General features: G+C 35.1%; 1 protein-coding gene across 1 annotated transcript in view; it reads left to right on the top strand.

Annotated features, from left to right (window-relative positions):
• Wdr17 (WD repeat domain 17) overlaps nucleotides 1-22,177 on the top strand; it is a 75,144-nt gene that overhangs the window by 3,163 nt on the left and 49,804 nt on the right. The window contains exons 2-5 of the mRNA XM_004640248.1: nucleotides 5,234-5,362; nucleotides 11,320-11,503; nucleotides 14,897-15,127; nucleotides 20,795-21,046. Of these exons, the coding sequence (XP_004640305.1) occupies nucleotides 5,234-5,362; nucleotides 11,320-11,503; nucleotides 14,897-15,127; nucleotides 20,795-21,046 (796 nt within the window). The remainder of the gene's footprint in view (nucleotides 1-5,233; nucleotides 5,363-11,319; nucleotides 11,504-14,896; nucleotides 15,128-20,794; nucleotides 21,047-22,177) is intronic.

Below are 22,177 nucleotides of genomic sequence, written 5' to 3'. Positions count from 1 at the left end.
GCCGGGGAGATGGCTCAGTAGAATAAGCACTTCCCAGGCAAGTGCAAAGGTCTGAGTTCAATCCCCGGTTCCGCCAAAAAAAAAAAAAAAAAAAAAAAAAAAAAGCACAAAAACAAAAAATATGAACATAATATTCCAGCAAAGGTTGTAGTAGCCAGTCTACATTTTCAGTTGCATGTGAGATAGAGACACATTGTAGAAAAACCTTAATGTTACACACATCAGGAAAACCAATCATGGATATATTTCCATGCTTTTATGAGATGTTGTTTATCAGACACCTGCCTATCCACAGAAAGGAAAACATCCCCCCAGCCATCTGGTTCTACCTGAGAAGTATGGCAGCGGTAGTGCTGATAGCTGAGAAGAACTGGTCAAGGGTACACATTCATCCCAAAACTGAAACTTAGTAACAAGGCTATAGACTGCTTTCCAGTCTCTATACAGTGACATTTTATTGCTAAGATACTATGTAAAGCATTTCCTTTAACATGATTACAGCATGTCCACCTGTTACAAAAAATTACAAAACACAATAGAAGACAATTTGAAGATAGTGATGCAGGGTCAGAAACAAAGTCACTGTTTCTTCTCAAATTAAATATGTATATATAAGTCTAACAAAATATGTACTATTTACTTCAAACAGTAACCAAAATAAAGTAGGATGATTATATAATACGAGTAAATTTGACTTTAAATAAAAAATATGCTGGGGGAGGAAAGGACAGTATACAATTTTTAAAATTTGATACACAAAAGATATAATTATAAAAAAAAGATATAATTATAAACATTTTTGTACCTAATAAGACACTATTAGGGAGGATAGGGAAATGGGAAAAACATCAAGTTATGTCACACCCAGGTACAAAATCTCTATGATGAATGTGATTATTGTGTATATCTAAAGTATACCAATAAAATCTGATTTTAAAAAAGATTCCAGGACCTATGCAACAAGAGTTGTAGCTTTTTGGTCTGAGAAGGTCAGTGAAATGCCCTCAGGATTTGTCCTGAGATCCTGTACCTCAGATTGTAGAACCTTTATCAGTGCAGCCATGTGGATGAGTCACGGCCAATGCTTGGCCAATGTGCTCTCTGTGAAAGCCTGAGAGAGTGTCTTCTCCCCATGTGACTCTCCTTAGGCCCACTCTATGTCATCGATCACTTTCCTCTTTGGCCCCATAATCTTCTTGATTAGAAAATTTGGGACACTACCGAGGTACATGACGTTACAGTACAGGTTCTCATATGTCCTGAGTCTTAATTGACCTTAGAAGGCTAGGGCCAAAATGTTGGCTTTCCTTGTATCCCTCCTTTTTCTCTAATTTTGGTCTACAACTCTTGTTGCATAGGTCCTGCTTTACGTTGGTCTTAACCATCCAGCAGAAAAGTATGAAGACGAAATTATAAGAAATAAAGCCATGCTGTTAAGTTGAGCTGTGGGGGACTCAGGTCAATAATTTCTGACATTGCCAGTTAAACAGAAGACCCAATGCTAATATGGGTTACTGGACTCTTTTAGAATATTTTGCTGAGTTTACACACCTATAATATTCAATAACAGAACTTAGAAAAATGGGGTATACCGATGAATGTCCATTTTGTATCTGTGTATTCAAAGTGGTTGGGATAGATATATAGTTACATTCTGTTAATGAATAGAATGATTTGTTCTAATGGTGTTTGTAAATAGGATCTCAAGTCCGCATCTTTTACAGCAATTAACCACTAAGAAGAATATATGCAGTGTATTATTTGTTGAAAAATAAAAAATAAAAAAAAAAAAAGATTCCATCAAAACGTGGGGGAAAACTGACTTGGTTGAAGGGAAAAATAGCTTTATAATAGTAGAGAATTCAGTAGTTGAAGCTCAATAATAGGAACAACCAGAACAAAGATCAGTAAGAAGATATTAGTAATGAACAAATTAATCCAACTAGATCTAACAGCATGTACATAGAATGTTCTTAATTAATTCTATACACAATCTTCTCAGGTACACATGGGACATAGCTAAGTATAGAAAATATAGTAAGCCACAGATTATAGCTCTATCAATTTTAAAAGATGTTCCCCAATGTATCTTCTCTAACCATAGTGAGATAAAGTTAGAAGTCAGGAAAAGGAAGAAAATTGGAAAATTCTTAAATTTGTCAAAATTAAACTATACACTCTTCATCAACTGATAAAGGAAGAAACAACAAGGGCAAATAGAAAATAGTTAGAAATAAAGGAAAACAAAAGCACAATATATCCAAACTTAATGGGACACATGAATGCAGTGCTAATGGATAAATTTATGCTTATAAGCATGTACATAAAATAACTACAGATATCTCATGTCAACCATCTAGAAACGAGAAAAAGGGAAATTTTTTTAAAGAATAAAAGAAAATACAAAAGAATGGACTAAAATCTAGCAAAAAAGAGGATGTAATAGTATAGCAAAGCTAAATGAAATGGAGATTAAAATATCAATAGAAAAATCAATGAAACCAAAAGTTTATTTTTAGAAAAATTAAAAATGGTTGATACTGTGGAAAACAGTGGATAGACAAGAAGAACACTAGGCTCCAATTATAATCACAATTGAAAATAGGGATATTACAACAGATTCAATATAAAGTTTATAAAGCATTACTAAAAATAAGTATGTGCTGCAGATTAGATAGAAGAAATAAACAAATTACTAGAAAAACAGAACCAACCAAGATGATGCAATGAAAAAATAGAAAAGTCTAAATAGTTCCATAATTAATAAGAAAGTTAGAATTAACAAGGAGAAGTCCTCCTTACAAAGGTCCTTACAAATGGGCCTGAATCCTTCACTAGTGAATTATAAATCTTTATGAGTACCAATCCTATTTCAATTTCTAAAATAAATTAAAGTGAATGAAAATTTCTGAACACATCTGGAATACCCCTTGATTCCAAAGTCAGAGATACTAAAAAACCAGAAAGTATTACATATAATATGCTTATCATCATCATTGTAAAAATCCTCAACAAAAATATTAGATTTTTTGATGGTTTTGACAATGATGATAAGATTAGTGAGTGTAATATACCACATTTAAAGGTAAAAGGAAAAAATATACATGATTATCCCAATGTTTAGAAAAAAATTTTTGTAATTGTCATCCCTATTTCATAATGAAAACATTCAATAACTAGAAATGAACAACTTCTGACATTGCCGGGCCTGTGGATAACCCACTACTATTATGGATTCTGGACTACATTGGACAATGTTGATGAATTCACACACCTACAATATTTGAATGGCAGTGAACCATTTGTCAGATAATGAACCCATCTCTGACAAATGTAAACAAAAAGGCAGATATAAAAGAAGGACCAATTTATAGTGAAAAAATATATATCTGTATATACAAAAAGGACAGATATACAGCTACCTTCTCTTAATTCAATGAGAAGTAAGATTTGTACTAATAGTGTTTCGACAAGATATCATGTCTGTATCTTGTACTATGAATAATTACTATGAAGACAACCATATCCAATGTATTAATTATTGTAGCTGTCCTACTAACCTGTTTGGAAACTGTCTCATTGCTATTTCTTTCTTGATAAATTAATATAGAAAAGAAATGAAAAACTTCCTGAAAACAATAAAAGTGAATGATACAATCAACAGCCAATGATGCATAAGTGAAAGCTTTTCCTGTGAGTTCAGGAAGAGGACAATTTACCTACTTTCCCCAGTTCTATCCAAAACAGTATTAGAAGTTATAACCAAAATAGAAAATAAAGTAGATATTCAAGGTGTACAACTTAATGATTTCAGGTATGCGTATGTTTTGTGATGGTGATGTTGAAAAGGATAAAAATTCAGCAAAATTATTAGGAATTAATTAAGTTAGAGAAGGATACAAACTAAACATAAAACTTTAGTTGCTGTTATACACATCAATAAAGCAGTTTGATTTAAATAGCAGAAAAGCTGAGCATGTGGCACATGCTTGCTATCCCAGCACTCGGGATACTGAGGCAGGAAGACTGTCCTGAGTTAAGGCCAGAATGGGCTACAGAGTGAGTTCAAGGTCAGCCTGAACAGCACAGTGAAACCCTGTCTCAAAAAGACTAAATATATATCATCAAAAAGAATAAAATACACATTAGCTTAACCACAGCAATGAAAGACAGCCAATGAAAACCATAAACCCCAACAACAATTTAAATGCATAAAAAATGGTAACACATTTCATGATAATGTATTTGAAGATTTAATATTCAAGATAAATACAATGGAATAGAGTACAGATTCCATGTATGTTCCTCTGCATCTGTGGTCAGTGTTTATTTAACCAGAAAGCTAAGCCCATTCAATGGGGGAAATACTAATCTTTTCAACAAATAGTGCTGAGAAAACTAGATATCCACCTGCAAAATAATGGGGTTAGAACCCTGATATTATGTACAAAAACTAAAACGGACTAGAAAAGTAAGTGTCAGACATAAAACTTTTCTCATTTCCTCCATCTCAGTCCTGGCCTCTGCTGCACTGTATAGTCTGCTTTGTCTGCAACCCTTGTTTGCTTGTCTTCAACCCTTCAACTCACGAAATCAATTTTAATTCAAGTAGAAACTGGCTTCCGCCTTTCTTCTTTTTCCTCTGAGCAACAAGCAGTATTTATTAACCTTCTGTACTTGTTACTGTTTATTAGCCTTCTGTACCTCAGATAGTTTCTCTGAGGATAAAAGTCATTGTAAAATTCACGAAGTTCTATGACTGAGGGCTGAGGCCTTGCAACACTGGCCAGTAGTGTTTAAAATTTGAATTCACTGCTTTAAGCAAATTGCCAGTTTTCAGAACTTATATTCCACAGAAAACAACTATTTCAGTTTTTCTGGCAAGTTCCTCAATCTGCCAACATGGAATGACCCTTGTCAATGATACTTAGACTCTTTAGATAAGAACTTTCTCCTCATGCCCAACCTTCGCCTGAATATCATATGTCACTCGGCAAAAGATCATAAAAGGCATTTTATGATCTTTTGCTTCTCTACATTAAATGAACTGCCTTGATGTTATAATAGATTTGAGAATTTTAACTCTAAAAATGAAAGCTAAGATTAATAGGAATAGTAAAACTTTTTTTTCAGGGCATAAAGATAAGGATTAGAAATGACATGTAAAGTTGTGATCAAATAACAAAATGTCAAATAAGAATAATTGATATTCCCTCAACTTCATTTTTTCAAGGCAAATATGTCCCAAGTAAGGCAAGTGGGCTTGCTGGCTGCTGGATGCCAGCCATGGAACAAGGATGTGTGTGCTGCCAGTGGAGACAGGTTTGCCTATTGTGCGACTCTGGCTATCTATATTTATCAGGTAAATATTACTTTTTCTTATTTTTTAATTGTATAAGTAATATTTAATTAATATTTAATTGTCTCATGAGAAACATAATGCTACAATTTAATGTTTGTGTTTTCTACTTTGTGTTTTTACTATATTGTGTTTTAAAAACATTTACAGTATGCTTATACCGTATTATTAAATTATTGATAAAATTGATGTGAAAAAATTTCACCAGCTAGAGAGAGTGGATAGTACACTAGAGATTATTATATTAAAATTAGGGCAGATGTATTTAGGAATAGTCTTGAGGAAAAACCCTTTATGCTACTGAGCTATCTCCCCAGCCCCTTACAGAAAAACCTTTATAACTACTGTCTCTCCTAGCTCCACTTTGTCATCTCTTACCAGGTCCCAATTCAGAGAGCCAGTGACCCCTTGAATATTTCCATAGAGAGGAGCCGTAATCTAAGTCCAGCCTTGCTCTGCAAACAGAGCTAAAAGTCTGAAGTCATTGCTGCATTTTCCTCTAAGCACATACACGAGTCATCTATGACTCTGTACTAACCAAGAGTGATTCGCATATTTGGTGTTTCATATCTTCTTTATAGCCTTTTCACCTGATCTACTGCAGTGTTTGCTTAATAATTTCTTTATTTCTTTTTGTTGATGTTGTTTGTTTGGTGGGTGGGGTTTTTTTGTTTGTTTGTTTTTGGCAGAACTGGGGATTAACTCAGGCCCTTGTGCTTGCCAGGGAAGTGCTTATTCCACTGAGCCATCTCCCCAGCACCTTAATTTCTAATTTGGTTCCCTATAATTCCTGAAGCATAATCAATCATATATAATGAAAATCTAAATTTTAAAATTATCAATTCCATATTGCTGTTTCGTCATTTCACATCTAGACTTCGCTGCGTGACTTACAAGGTCTTTCATGGTCATCTGCCTCTATCTCTTTCACTATGTATGGTAAATATAGTAAAACAGTTGAGCATTCAAAATATCTCAGATTCTTTCAGGTCTTGCCTTTGCTCTCACTGATTTTTCACTTCGTCTCAATTGCCTATTTGGAGAACACTTTCCCATCTCTTAGATTTCAGCTGAAGTGCGCAAATGCTTTTTAAAATTTCTTCTTTTTCACCTTCCTTATTGTTGAAAGATCTCATGAAATGGACTGTCTCTATACATTTCCATTTATTAGAAATAAGTCACACTCAATTTTGCTTTTTTTGTTATTGCTGTTTTGTTTTTATTTACACTTTTGTCCTATTAACTTTTTTAATAATTTATTTTGAAGAATAAAAACAAGAGCAAGAAAAACAAAAGCAAAGACAGAAACAGGGTAATATATAGCAATGCACATGTTACAGATTTTCAAAACAAGAATATCTCACCAACAGTGATTGATATATTATCTATTTTAATTGTCAAATCTGTTGCTCATATTAACAGATATAGTTATGCAAGATGGGATATATGATTGAATATTAACACGTGCTTTCGAGAAATCTTAAATTTTTAGTCTTCTCTCATTTTCTTTTATTACTGTTTTGAATTACTAAAACTTGTATATTTGTAAAATTTCATAGACACATTTAGTGTCTTGAATGAGATTTACTACCTTTAAACTACTTTTAAAACTAATTTTAAAAATCTTGAAACATCACCTCACTTCAGTTGAGTAAAAGACTGTTTTATTCTGAAGTAAAAGCCTTTTTCATTCAGGCCGAAGGGGTAGCTCATAAAGTAAGGGCCTGCCTGGCAAGCACAGGGTCCTGAGTTCAATCTCTGGTACCACCAAAAAGGAAAAAAAAAGCCTTTTCATTACATTTTCATTGCTATAGTGTATTCAATATTTAAGAAGCAATATTTATTCATAAAAGAATTCTGTTTTTACAACATAGACTAAAGTCTTTTGTAGTGTGCTCATTAAGACTGGAAATACCTGACAATAAAGGTGTGATTTCAGGAGGGCTCATGCTCGTTCCCGCCATCCCTCGGATGTGTAGGCAATGTCATGCCATTCCAGTGCCCTCTTCTTGCTCTCATGTATGTCCTGTCCTCTCTGCATGTACTTCCATGCTTCTTAATCCTCGTTCCCCTGTATAAAATTTCTCCCCTAATCTTAAGGCAATATTGTCTTAATTCTTCCCTAAAGAAGAGAAACTTATCAAGTGAGAGAAACTTCCTCTCAAAAAGGAAAGTTGATATGAAGCTGAGGTGATACATGAAGGACACAATATTTTTAAGTTTGCATGCATCTGAAATCTTACGATGGTATTTAATAACAAGTATTTGGGGAGATTAACATTATAAACTTTTTCAGAGAAATCTCATGTCAAACACTGAAACAAACTAACATTTATTCTGATGTAGGAGCTAATACAATAAATTCAAGTGACAATTCATTACAGCACCCACTGTAAGACCTTGTTTCTTTTTTGTTTTCTTTCCTCTTCTTTTCCTCCTCCTCTTCTTTCTCTTCCTCTTCCTCTTGTACATGTTATTGTCAAAGTCTGATAACCTATTATATTCAGAAAATGATTTTGATGTATCATCAGGTTTTTCTAAATTATTAAATGATATATTTAATTGACATTAAATCCTTTCTTTGGCCATTCAGTTTTAATGCACCAATAATTGTATCAAAGTACTCTAACAGTAATTTATTACTTATTATTGTTAACGTAACAGAACAGTCTAATAAAAAGTATTATAAATATAACAGGAATCTGTTAACAAATTAATCCCCACAAGTAACTCAATGTCCTATATTATGATTACAGATACTATATGAGTAATATGTATGAGAAAGTCAATGAAGGTGACTTTATGGTGGATGACCTATCTAACATTTATTTTGTGTATAGAGTTTTCTGAATTTCTATCATACACATCAGGCTTTTCTGTTACATACCTTAACAGTATCTACCACAGGGCATTAAAATTTTTGAATAACTAAAAATCTAAAAATCTTTTCTAAGTATATAGCAAATACAATTATATATTGAAATAGACTAACTTAAAATTGCTACTGGTGCAATATGAATTAGATTAAAATAGCAATAGTACTGGTTGTCTGTAATGATGTTACCATCAAAGCTGTTCAAGAGTACCCAAAGTTACAAAAAGAAAAACAAATTATGAAAGAGAACATTTTTAAAAATAATCATTAATTTATTTAATTATTTGGTACCTGGTCTCACTACACAGCTCAGACTCATAGTGATCCTTCTGTTTCAGCCTCCCCAGTGCTGGGATTACAGGTGTGTGGCATAGCATGTGGTACCAGGGATCAAACTCGGAACCTTGCACTTGCTAGACAGGTGCTTAGACCACCGAGGTATCTCCCCAGTCTTGAAAGAGAAAACTTTTTAAAATAATCAGATTAATTAAAGTCTTATATACAAAGGTTTTAATTTTAGCATTATTTGTAAAGCAAAATTTAGAAGGTACTTAATGAAAAACCATAATGTAAGCCTTTTTTTCTTTCAGTATCAACTGAATCTCTTTTATTGAACAGATATTACTTGACACTTGAAATGGAAATATGAAAAAAATACATAAAACACCAAAGTCTGCTTATAAAACCTACATTCTTAATCAGAGCAGAGTGCACAGTCTGATAAATAAGTAGAAACAGTGTCAAGTGCAGGGTCATATACCTGCTAGAGACCTGAAACAAAACAATAGGAGTCTCAGTGCAAGGGTGGGCAATTTATGGACACCCTGTCTCAAAAGAAAATAAATTGAAAAGCTTGACAGTGTATCCCAGTGGTATAGCCACCCTGGGTTCAAACCCCAGTATGAAAACAAAGTAAGTTTCACAAAGAAATGACTTCTAAAAAGGTTATACAATAGGTCATAAATAAAGTCACTGAATAGGCTTTTGGGACAGTTGTGAATTTAGATACAACAATCTGAAAACATTTCTCATTAGAGGTCCTTCTAAATTCAGACCTGAATAGGTGAATGAATAGTCGTGAGCAGATCAGCAGGGCCACCATTAGCGTCTAGTGGAACAGCCAAGCATAAGGCTGGGACAGACAAATTGTTTTCTTTTTTTTTTTTTTTTTTTTTTTGCACCGAATGCCTTCAAGGCATGACTGGCTGTCTTGTGTTGTGGGGATCGAACCACAGCAACCTGAGCCTGACTGCTTTGTTGAAGCAGCCACTTAAAGAACTGAGCTAAGGGGCAGGCCCCCAAAAAGGAGTCACTTTTATTTTTATTTATTTATTTATTTTTGCTGAACCAGGGATTGAACTCAGGCCCCTGCGCTTGCCAGGCAAGCTCTTATTCTACTGAGCCATCTCCCCAGCCTCAGACAAATTGTTTTCTGATTAGAGAAACAAACTCAGAGTGAACAAAATCTCAGCACATCAAATTAGTCTGGTGAGATAGCAATGTGATGATCACAAGGGCTGGCAAGGTCACATTGGCATGGCATTTCTACAATTGTATAGCTAAAAAGTTGGTGTACTATTAATATAGTGATTTCTAAAACTTGCATTAGGTCGAAAGATTCAAAAGGGAAAAAGACTGTTGTCATCAAGGGTTTACAAGGGAGACAATTATATACAGGATGCATAATTATATACAGGATGCATAATTATTAGATCATTTTGTAATAGTCACCCAAAGAATCATATGAAAAGAGAGTGCAGGAAATCTGTCCACACACTAAAGACCAAAAGATCAAGCTGAAGGCCTGAATCACATGGCAATGTTCTGCATAAGTCCAGCTAAAGGCCTAGAGTCCACGACAAAGCCAGCCACAAGCCCACCTGGGGGCCTAGAGCCCATGACAATGTCTCATGCAGGCCTGTTTCATGGATCTGCGCTGGGAAGGCCCAAAGATCAGTGGTGGAAGCTAGAAAGTCTGTGTCAGGTGGTTGAAGGACCTGTGCCTGCAGGCTGAGGGATCTGCTCTGGAGCCAGGAAGCAATGCTCAAAGAACCAGAGCTCCCCTAAAAAGTACCACAGCCATCCTCAGCAACAGTGAGGTCCCAAGTGCCTCTGTTGATGAGAACAGCTGAGTTCGTATCAGGAAAGCCAGCATGACAAGCTATTGAACAATGCTCAAAATAAGGACTGAAACTCCCCCAAAATAAACTGCAGCCATTCTCAGTGAACACAAGGTCCTGAGCTCCTTCAGCAGTGAGAACAGCGGCATTCATATCAGGAAAGCCAACACTACAAGGAGAACCAACAGCCCCATGAAAGCCAACAATTCCTAGCAGCTTCTCTTCTTCTTCTCCAGCTCTCCCCTTTGTGCCGCTGGCAGCAATCCTCAGATGGGCTTCCCACAGCCAGCACCACACTGGTTCGGCTCAGATGGGTGTTACCAGTTGTCACTCTACCACAAAGACCAACTTCAACAACAAACAAGATGAATATTACTTATGAAAATATACTCTAAATAAAATCTAATGTACAAAGAGTAATCAGTACAGTAAATAAGACTGATTACTATGTCATCCACTTACACATGCAAACACAACATAATGTCCTTTCCAAAATGCTGTAACATTTTCAAATGTGGTCAGTGATATCACTGCTTTGGAAGCTTCGGACATCTTGATAATACAAAGATGAGCTGTTGAGTTTCTTTACCTAATTCATTTTTATTCAGACAAAGTGAAAAGTTGCAAAAAAAAAAAAAAAAAAAAAAAAGAAAATGAAAAAAAAATTAAGGTTTTTGACACTGATAAAAAGATACAACTTATGGAAAATGTAATTAAACTGTAATATTTATGTATGTTTCAATGTAAACCATTTTTACTAAATGTCATTGATTTTTTTTCTAAGTGGGCTCTTTCATCTGATTGACTATACTAGAAGGTAGACCCAAGCTTGAAATGTTTTCATATCATTATTAGGTGAATTAATTCTCATCTGTCTTGCTTTTGAGTTATATAATTGATTTTTAATGATGGTATCTTATCCACAAGGGGGCCCCAAAGTGTTTTATTTGTGCGTTTTGTTTTAGTTGGATCACCGTTACAATGAATTCAAACTTCGTGCGATTATGTCTGAACACAAAAAAACCATCACTGCGATCTCCTGGTGTCCACATAACCCGGATCTGTTTGCAAGTGGAAGTGCTGATAATGTAGTGATTATCTGGAATGTTGCAGAACAGAAAGTCGCTGCCAAACTTGACAATACCAAAGGTACATTCAGAACAGACCTGCTTTACTGAATGAAAGGGTTTTTATCTTAAGCATTATTAGTTTTAATTGTTTGGGTTTTAAAGTAATGTTTTGACATTTTCTCATAATAACACCTAAAAATACAATCACATTGAGACTCCTGTGTATGTGAACAAAATCAAAAAAAAGTCACAAAGTAATTATACTCAGAACATATGATTAAAATGTAGTCAATACTGGGATATCATGGGCATTTAAATATAAGATAAAATTTCCAAAATTAGTGCAACAACTAGAAAATGTTTTCTTAGTAACAAGGCTACCCTGTACACTAGTACATTAAAATCTATAACATACATAGACAATATTATTCACATATCTGATGCCTCCATGACCTTATGTATAATTTCATCTAAAAAAAGAATTTCCTGCTAGAGTTGAGTGTGGTGGGACATGCCTGGAACATGCTGCACTCTGGGATGCAGAAGCAGAAGGATCACAGGTTCAAACCCAGCCTGGTATACGTAGGGTAACTTTATCTCAAAAGTTTAAAATAAAACCTGTGAATTTTGAGTCAGGCTTGCTCAGTCACCGGGTTGTGCATTCTGGGATAGACATGAGCTTGTGCTGCCTCAGCCTTTCAGAGTACTGGGAGATTGATTTTAAATTTTAAAAGTTCTCCTTAAATTTATTTTATATTTTATGTTAAAAAAAACTAAAAATACATAGTAGTCATTGTTTTCATAAAAGTTGTAGCACAGAACCCGAAATGAGTCTCTCAGTGTATAATCTGCATATTTTCTAAATGCAATGGGGAAAGTACAGATTAGCTAACATATTATTCTGTCTTCACTTAGTTTACTCGGTGTTTTATCATCATTTATTTTCACATCATTTTTGATAGATAACTTTTTTTTAGTTCATTAGCAGTGTGTGTGCTGGCTTTCTGAATTAAATATTCATTTAAATAAGTTTTCATTAAATTTTGGTGATGTTTATATCATTTACCTTTCCTTTAAAAATTTTATAAGGTTCTTAATAACTTTCTCATAGTTTCCAAAATGTATTAGTTTGATGATTGAAATCCTTGTATGTTATTTGCCAAAAATTATGACTACTTTTAGTTATTACAATTTTAATTACCCTATCTTGAAGTCTTAGACTTGTGCTATGGTGATTTCACCTATACGAAATAACTCTCTTCTTGTTGAGGGAACTCTTTTGTCAGAACTTCCAAAAATTGCATAAGGTATTTTGTAGCCTTTGTCCGTGGACTCACTCAGTCTTACACTCATCAAATATTTGTGGTGCTCCATTATGTGTCAGTCTCTTGAACTCAGCAGTTAGTCCTCCATTTTCTTCATCTTGGAGCACATAGACTGTATAACCTGCACTTACTGTAAACCAATATATTTCAAAACTAATCCTTTATTCATACCTTTTCTTTTCTGGAATACTTTCCCTCAATATATTTAATTTCTACATCTCCTTCAAAGTATAACTGAGCCCCAATTTCCTTTCATGGCAGTAATCCCGTGATTCCTTATTTGTGCTGCTCCAAAATCATCTGTAGAAATCTGTTAACAGTGGATTCCTGGACCCAACTCCATGTGATCTGATGTATTGAACTTGATGATTCTGATGCAGTGATTGAATCTATGTTGCAAGATTCCATAATATCTCCTTCATAAGCTTAGTATAATATTTTATTTTATGTAATTTATTTAATTACAACAGTAGCAAGAGCATTAATAATTAATGCCTGAATTTCATCATGTATTTGAAAAGGTACTCTTATATACATTATAGAACTTTCATTTCAGAATGTTCATGTGAAACAGGTGGTCAGCTAATTTATTATTATCTCTAGTTTAGAGATGAGGAAATAGGTTTAGAGAGAGAATGTAATTTGTTTAGGGCATGAGGCAAAACTAGGATTTAAATCTTAAACTAAAAAGACAAAGATTTATTTTTTCCTTTCCTTTCCTTTCCTTTCCTTTCCTTTCCTTTCCTTTCCTTTCCTTTCCTTTTTTGTATCAGGACTTTAACTCTTGACCTTGTGCTTCTCAGGCAGGCACTGAGCTGCTCAGCTATATCCTCAGCCCTAAATTGTCAAATTAGGTCAATTTTTATTAAATCTTTAGTTGCATTTATCTCTTCATACACTTAGTATCTCTTACCTCAGTTGACATTTAAGATCTTTAATAAATTTTGTCCTATATTACCTTGCATGCATAGGATATCTAGATAAGGTCCTATTGAGAAACATACAATGAATTAGTATGTGTTTTTAAGGTAGTCTATTGAAATGCAAGACTCTCATTGAGACTATACAAAGCACATGACCATTTTTATAGTATTTGAAATTAAGTAGAACATCTCTCAGGCTTTCATAGAGAGCAAATTGGTCAAGCAATGACCATGACTCATCCACATAGCTGACACTGACAAAGGATCTACAAACTGCAATACAGGGTTTCAGGCTAAATCCTGAGGGGATTTCACTGACCTTGTCAGAAAAAAAGTTACATTTCTTGTTATATACATCTTGCTTTATCTTGATCTTAAGCATCCAGCAGAAAAGCATAATAATGAGGTGTGAAAAGTAAAGCCATGTTAATATGCTGAGCTGTAAAGGGCTCAAGTCAACAATTTCTGACATTGCCAGTCCTATGGATAACCCACTACTGTTATATACTACTGGACTATATTGGATTACTTTGCTGAATTCACGCACCTACAATATTTAAATGGCAATAGATTACCCACCTCTGACAAAACTAAACAAAAAAAGGGGATACAAATGAAGGACCATTTTGTATCTGTATATACACAATAGTTAGGCTAGATATACAGCTACTTTCTCTTAATTCAATGAGAAGAAAGATTTGTACTAATAGTGTTTGGACAGGATATCATGTCTGCTTCTTGTACTATGAATAACCACTAGGAAGACAACAATATGCAGTGTATTGATTATTGAAACTATCCTATTAATCGGTTTTGAAACTATCTCATTGCTATTTGTTTCTCAATAAAATTAATAAAAATAGTAAAATTAAGTAGATTTTTTTCTTTTTATAATAAAAATTCTGTACCTAGGCTTACTGTTATCTTTGGGATGACTTTTATGAATTAAATTCTCAATTAAAAAAGTATAGCACTGGGGGCTGGGGAGATAGCTCAGTAGAATAAGTGCTTGCCTGGCACGCACAAGGGCCTGAGTTCAATCTCTGGTTCTGCAAAAAAAAAAAAAAAAAGAAAAGAAAAAAGAAAGTATAGCAATGTGGTTTAAAATAATGAACATACTCTTCCATTTTAGTTTGTTTCAGACACTTACAAAGCAACTAACATTTAATGGCACAGTCTTATGCCATGTCTTGCTAACATGTGCGTGTGTTCAATTCATTCCAGGTGCACCTGCCTCGCTTAGCTGGTGCTGGAACACAGAGGATGCTGTCGCCTTTGTTCCCCACCGAGGCCCCCTGTTCATATGGACCATCTCAGGGCCAGCCAGTGGAGTGACTGTACACAGAGATGCTCATAGCTTTTTGTCTGACGTCTGCATGTTCCGATGGCACACCCACAAGAAGGGCAAAGTTGTATTTGGTCATAATGATGGGAGTCTGTCAATTTTCCAGCCAGGTAAGAATCCCATTAGTCTAGCCTCTTAAATTACATTCCCCCCATAATTTTATTGAGAAATAAATAGCAATGAGACAGTTTCAAATCAAATTGGTAAGAAATTACATTTTTTAAGCAGATAAACTTTTTTCCTTACACATACACTTTAGTATGTTTTCTGCTGTGATAGAAAATACCTGACATGAATTAACTTGAAAATAAGAAAAGTTTATTTTTGCTGGTTGGAGGTTTCAATGTGATGGGCTCCGTTGCTTTGAGCCTGTGGTGGCAGAGGGCAGCAAAGCAAGAGCATGTGGCAGAGAAGGTGCCTTCGCCTCGTGTGAGTGTGAAGGAGAGCAGAGGAGAGGCCTGAGTCCCATGGCCTCTCTCCAAGGCAAGCCACTGATGACCCCAAAACATGAGAAATCTCCTTGTCAAGAGTCCACTGTCCCCAGATAGTGCCTTTGGCTGGGGATCAGTCATTTATACATGAGCCTTTGGAGGAAATTCCATTTATAAGCTATAGGAATAGATGGAGTCCTGAGTAACAACATTTTAATTTTAAAATGATAGATATGAAAATATTATTCAGTATTCAGCAGATGCCAACAGTTCACTGAACGTAACTTTTACACATAGGTATTGTAGTACACTCAACTCAGCGTTCCCAGTCTTACTTTGAATTAATCCAAATCAGTCCTTTGTCCATTATTAGTACTTTTCAGGTCATTAGTACTTTGCCAGTCAGTTTCATTAAGAAAGAATCTGAATGTCTAAGGACATACAGCTGGAAGGTATGATGATGGCCCACTGAAGTGCTTCAGAATATTTCCTGTACCATTCTGATGCCACAGCGCCTTGGCTCATGCTTTAAACCTGGAATTAATTGGGATAACATCTCTTTGAACCCCTACTTATTAGTCTAGCTGACTGAAAGTGTCTGATAAATTATATTCATTTTGTAGTGTAGTCAATACCAAAAAGTATAGTTACAAATTTTAAAAATCTCAATTATTCACCCCCTCATATGTAAGTATGTCAACTTTAGGGAAGTGTGTTTTTCATAATCTGCCATTTCTTTTGGCATGTGGTTGTCTAGATGGTTAGATAAAAGAGCTTTTTCAGATTCAGGTTAATTACTTTTACAAAGGATTTTACATTCAATTTATCTGACATTAGTATAAGACAAAGGAATTTCCATTGAATAGAAGAAAGTGTAAAATCTTAAATTTTTCTTAAATTAAAAAAGGTTTATTTAGAAATACTGATCCAGTTAGGACATTATATGTTAGACATACTTTAAATAGGATATATTATTTTTTAAAGAAAGGAAAACTTGGATACTGTACATACATTTCTATATTACCCTCCTTTTCTGCTCTTCTCCCATGTCCTCTCTTCTTTCTATGATTTACCAGTTCAGCATGGAACAGTGTCATCTCTTGTTAGAGATCAGTTTGAAGAAGAATCATTCATTGCCTCTGGCTTCATTTAAATTTGTTGTTGCCAACTCCCAAGCTATCACTCCCTCCATGACATTCTTTATGTCAGATTGTATCTTAGGGCTGATCATAAAGATTTATAATTAATTAAACAACAGCGTTCATACACTTTCCATGTTTTGATTAGGTGATTATTACTTCTCTGTCCTGCTCCTCATTTTGGGTCTAATTTCAGGAGTTAACTGAAAATGGCTGTGTGCTCTGTGGTTCCTCTTCTTCTTTGCAGTCTTGGCTATTTATTCAGATCTCAGGCTGTTCTACACCCTAAGGTTCTAACAGAACGGTCATACTTTCTTTTTGGGGAATATATATGATGCTTAAGATCTAAGGGCCGGCCAGATGGCTCAGTGGATTAAAGCACCTGCAAGCAGGCTCAGGGACTGAGGGTTTAATTCCCAGGTCTGCCATGCAGGCCCTGCCCTGGGGCATGCTGAGAGGGCAATTGAGACTGGGCATGGTGGTGTGTGACTGTAATCCCAGCTCTTGGGAGGCTGTAAACAGACAGATCACTATGAGTCCCATCTGGTAGTGAGACCCTGAAAACTGTAGACCCTTCCCTAAAATATATATATATATATATATATATATATATATATATATCCCAAAGATCTGAAGATTATGAGGAGTATTCTTTTATTTCACTCTAAACTGCATTCTTTTTTTATATTTCATGATTTGTCATTGTGTAAGGCAAACATGATAACCACTACACAGTGGAAACCTGATTTGTCATTGTAGATGTCTGTTTTCATTAGCTAGATCTTTTTTCTTGCTTTATTATGAGACATTTTTGAAGTATCAGGCCATAAGACATAGAAACATTGTCTTACATAACTAAGACAAAACTTTGAGCTATCGTACAGTCATCTTGGCACAGAAAGAATCAGAAAGAACAAATATGGTTTTATTTTCTGTATCCTAGGTTTATATCAGAATAGAGAGTATAATATTTGGGCAGTCTGAGCTATATTGCTTATAGGAAAGGGCATTGTTTTCCAATACCTCAGTTATCCACTTGTTAAAGTGATGTGTGCTTTTGTGCCTGAGTCGTCAGTGTTGTTTTCTTGTTGCTCTCATATCTTAGCTTACGAGGCTGATGCTTGAAAGCACCCAATGGATGGCTTAGAACAACTGAACATTATTGTCTTATGATGCGTGAGACAAAGTATGTGAAATATGGTGCTGACAGGCCCACGCTTTCCCAGAAGGCAGTAAAGAAAGGTGCAGTACTTTGTGTGGAGCTTCTGGGAGTTCTTGGTCCTCTAGAAGCAGAACTCTAGTGCTCTATGTTTGCATCCCATTTTATTTTTTGTGAGGACATAATCATATTGGATGAGGGACCTCTCTAAGACCCCCATCTTAACTAGGGCATCAGCCTCTGGTGGAGGTTATTGTTCAAATTGTATGAAGCCAACACAGACTTCTTCTTTCACTTCATAGGATATATTTAGCATTTAATATGCACAAACAAGATGAAATGCACAATCTTAGTATTTTCCTTTTGATTACACATGAGCTGATGGATCATGACAGAAACCCAACCTTGTAATTCTGACACTGGCCTAGATTGTGCATTTGAAACTGTTGGAGTTAACATTAGCATTACCAGGCTTCCAATGTTTATGAGGGGTTAATATGTTCTTCAAAACGTTTTTGGAACTAAAATGGCTCTAGTTCCATCTTACAAACTAGGATTTTTGTCTTCCATGTTCTTGCTGGAAACTGTGACCTCAAGCTCTTTTTCACTGTCTAGACTTTGTCTCTTTGGGCATTAAAAATAGTCCTGGAGTACTGCCCTCATGTAATTGAGCTGTTCTTTATTTTTTAATGAATTTATGACAGGGTCTACAGGGTGTACAGGGTCTCATGAGCAGTTATTTTTAATGTTTAATTTCAAGCTACACTATTTGTGTGTTGAAAGTTGGAGAATTTTGATAGGTGATTTAGTAAGACTTTAAGCCTCACTCCAGTTCAGCCTAGGAAACATCATTTAATATTGAATTTCATAGAAAACTCCTTATTAGAGGATTCCAGGATGGAAAAAAAAATGTAGCAGGGCATGGTGGTGCACACCTGTATTCCCAGCACTTGGGAGGATGAAGCGGGAGGATCACTGCAAGTTCAAGGCTTTTCTGAGGAACATAGTAAGTTCACAGCCCAAACTACTGTCTCAGTAAACAAAAAACAAAGGAAAAAAGAAATGGCAACTTGAAAATTGTGTTTGTAGAATAAACTTATCATAGAACATTCTTATTAAAATGTTCATTGTAGGAATGTGGAAATTGACCTGCCTTTGGTCAGTTGTTTACAATCCTGTGAGTACACATTAAGCAAATTTACATTTTTTAGATCTTAGAAATGTTGCTAATGGCATTATTTCTATGTAACACTGTGTCTGTCTTTCCAAATTATGCAGAAGACATTGATTCTGATATTAATTATCGAAACAGTTGTTTCTCCTGAGCATATAAATAAAATCTTAAATTTTCTTATATAATTATGTACACAAGATTTCTAAATAAAAGATGACTGTCTAAAACTAACATTGTAGGTGTGCTGTGCTGGTCCTGTCCCCAGGGTGCGCTGAGATGGTGATTGAGACTGGGCATGGTGGGATGCACCTGTAATCCCAGAACTTGGGAAGCTGAAAACAGGAAGATCAATACAAGTCAGATCTGTGCAATGAAACCCTGTAGACCCTATACTAAATACAGTTTAAAAAAATTAACATTGTACTTAAAGAACAAAATATTTTGGTAAATGTAATTGCAAGCCAGAAATAATTTTCAGTTCACTTTACAAATGTATATGCAAGAAAAACTGATGTGTTCCTCCCCATTTAAGATCTGAAGTGTTGAAAAGAGTATGTAATTACAGATTTGCAGAAAAAGCTGTGGTATCTTTTAATTCTCTGTGCATGTGTTTTGAATAAACATTTTCTTTAAAGTTTATAAGATGACTAATTGGTACTTTTATTAAAGCTGGAAATCTCTAAATTTAGTTGTTTCATTGTCTCTCCTTTGAGAATGATGGGACTGACTTTGTAGAATCTTGTTGTAGTTTATCAAACAAGAGGATTTTGTCCCAAGTATCCAGAGTGTAGATAATTTCCAAAAGTAACTAGATGGTTTCATGATTCTCTCTTCATTTAATTACTCTCCTCTGCTTCCCTGTTTGTACTATTGTGTTAGCTGGTATGAATTATTAATTTAAATAAATGATAAATGAAAAAGTAATTACAGTAAATATTGATATGCTATTTATAAAATATCCCAGTGTTCTAAGAACTTCAATAAACTATTTCATGTTTAAAATACTAATTTTGTTTTTCCGGAACCAGGGATTGAACTCAGGCCCTTGCGCTTGCCAGGGAAGCGCTTATTCTACTGAGCCATCTCCCTGGCCCCTAAAATACTAAATATTACATTCTCCTTTATAAAAGTGGAAACACGCAGAGATTATGTGTCTTGTGCAAGATCACAAAGCTCATTCAACTAAGTAGTAGAGCTAAAATTTGGACCCAGGCAGCTAGATGCAAATTCTGCACTTTTAATCACTGCTTACATTCTCCATTTGAAAAAGTGCTTCCCTCTTTCTGCTGTTCTGTGTCAGTGAAATTTGTTGTCAACAAAATCAAATGTATCATTTATCTGCTTCTTTCATCTTTCCAAAGATGAAACAATTACAAACAGAAGTGTACTTTAAGGAATTAGGGATGGCCAAACAGGGCTGGCCAAATAGCTCGGCAGATTGAAGTGTCTGCAAGCAGACGCAGGGGCCAGGGGCTTGATCCCTGGGCCTGCCTTACTGGCCCCACCCCCAGGGCTTGCTGAGATGGTGACTGAGACTGGGCTTGGTAGTGCACGACTGGAATCCTAGCTCTTGGAAGGCTGTAAATAAGAGAATCACTGCGAGTCCGATCTAGTAGTGAGACCCTGAACACCCAGTAGATCTTTCCCTAAAAAATTTTTAAAAACCCCAAAAATCTCGTTGTAACAAATTAATTCCCTCGTATTCATATATATACACATATTCATATATATGTGTGTATATTCATATATCCACAAGAAATAGATTTGTATTCTCAGGATCACTCTGATAGGTGGTGTACAAGGAGAAAATTAATATGATTTAAATTACTGATTGCTGTGACTTGTTTGAAATACATTTACTCATATTTTAATAGGTAACAAAAATCAGAAGCATGTTCTGAGACCTGAATCTCTTGAAGGAACGGAAGAAGAGGACCCAGTTACGGCCCTAGAATGGGACCCACTCTCTACTGATTATCTCCTTGTGGCTAATTTGCATTATGGAATTCGCCTAATAGATTCTGAATCACTTTATTGCATAACAACGTTTAATTTTCCGACTGCAGCAGCTTCTGTACAGTGCTTAGCCTGGGTTCCCAGTGCTCCTGGCATGTTTATAACTGGAGGTAAAAACACTCTTCCCAGTGCTTTAAATGTATTTACTCTTTAATGGAATTAGAGAAACGATAATATTTTATTTGTTTTGTAAAACACATTAATATTTTATATATGACCTATGACAGTAAATGCCTATTTTGATTTATATATTATGTCATTCACATAATTATAAATCAAAATGAAATTAAAGTCCAAATGTTGCAAGCTTTTGGAAATGCATTGTAATATATTGTGCACAGGAAAAGGTGTGTATTAGTGTTTGTGAACAAAATAAGACATGTCAGTTTCTGGGATGGCCAGGTGATGGTGATGATGCTGACCAGAAACACAGTTTGACTGGTAAATAAGCTTCTCAGCTTCATGAATGATTTCAGCAGCCTATGACCAGATATGCCACGGGGATCTGGATGCTTTTAGTCTAGTTTGAAGGTGAATCAATCTACTGCCATGGGGTGAAAGGATGCTCCTTTGTGGTATGCTCATCATGAGAGAGGGCACAGAGGTAAGTAATAATGGAGGATGAGAAAAGGGGTTAGGAACAATAGCTAGAAGTTAGGTGGCTTGACTTTTCTCTGAAGAGATCGTTGTCAGCTACTGTATAAATATTTCCTACATTTTCTTAGTGCAAAGTAGGGAAGATTCTTTATCCTCTCCATAGTTTTATAGGAATTTTTATTTCATTAGCGCTTAATTTATACTTGGAAATAAATGGCTTCTTTATTTATATAGCTAAGTTGTGGACCTCCATTTGTATAACCATAAAATTCACCACTTAACAGGGTACAGTTAGTGGTTTCTACTGTATTCACAAAGTTGTACAACCACCACCACTATCTAATTCTAGAACATATCATGATTCCTCAACAAACCCTGTACCCAACAAACTGTTCATTAGACATCTACAACACCCATGTGCATGCATGACTGTTAATCTACTTTCTATACATAATGATTTGCTTACTCTGAACACTTCGTATAAATGAAAATATCCCATGTATAACCTTTTGTGTCTTGTTTCTTTTACTTAACCTGAAGTTTTCCATGTTCATATATGTCATAGCATTATAAGTATCTTATTCCTTTTTAGGACTGAGGAATCTTCTACTACGCAGATTTGCCAGTGTTTCTTTATAATTCAT

This window comes from Octodon degus, unplaced genomic scaffold (assembly GCF_000260255.1).
Source record: "Octodon degus isolate 3935 unplaced genomic scaffold, OctDeg1.0 scaffold00121, whole genome shotgun sequence".
In the NCBI taxonomy this organism is placed as follows: Eukaryota; Metazoa; Chordata; class Mammalia; order Rodentia; family Octodontidae; genus Octodon; species Octodon degus.
This window is presented reverse-complemented; position numbering and strand designations above follow the sequence as displayed.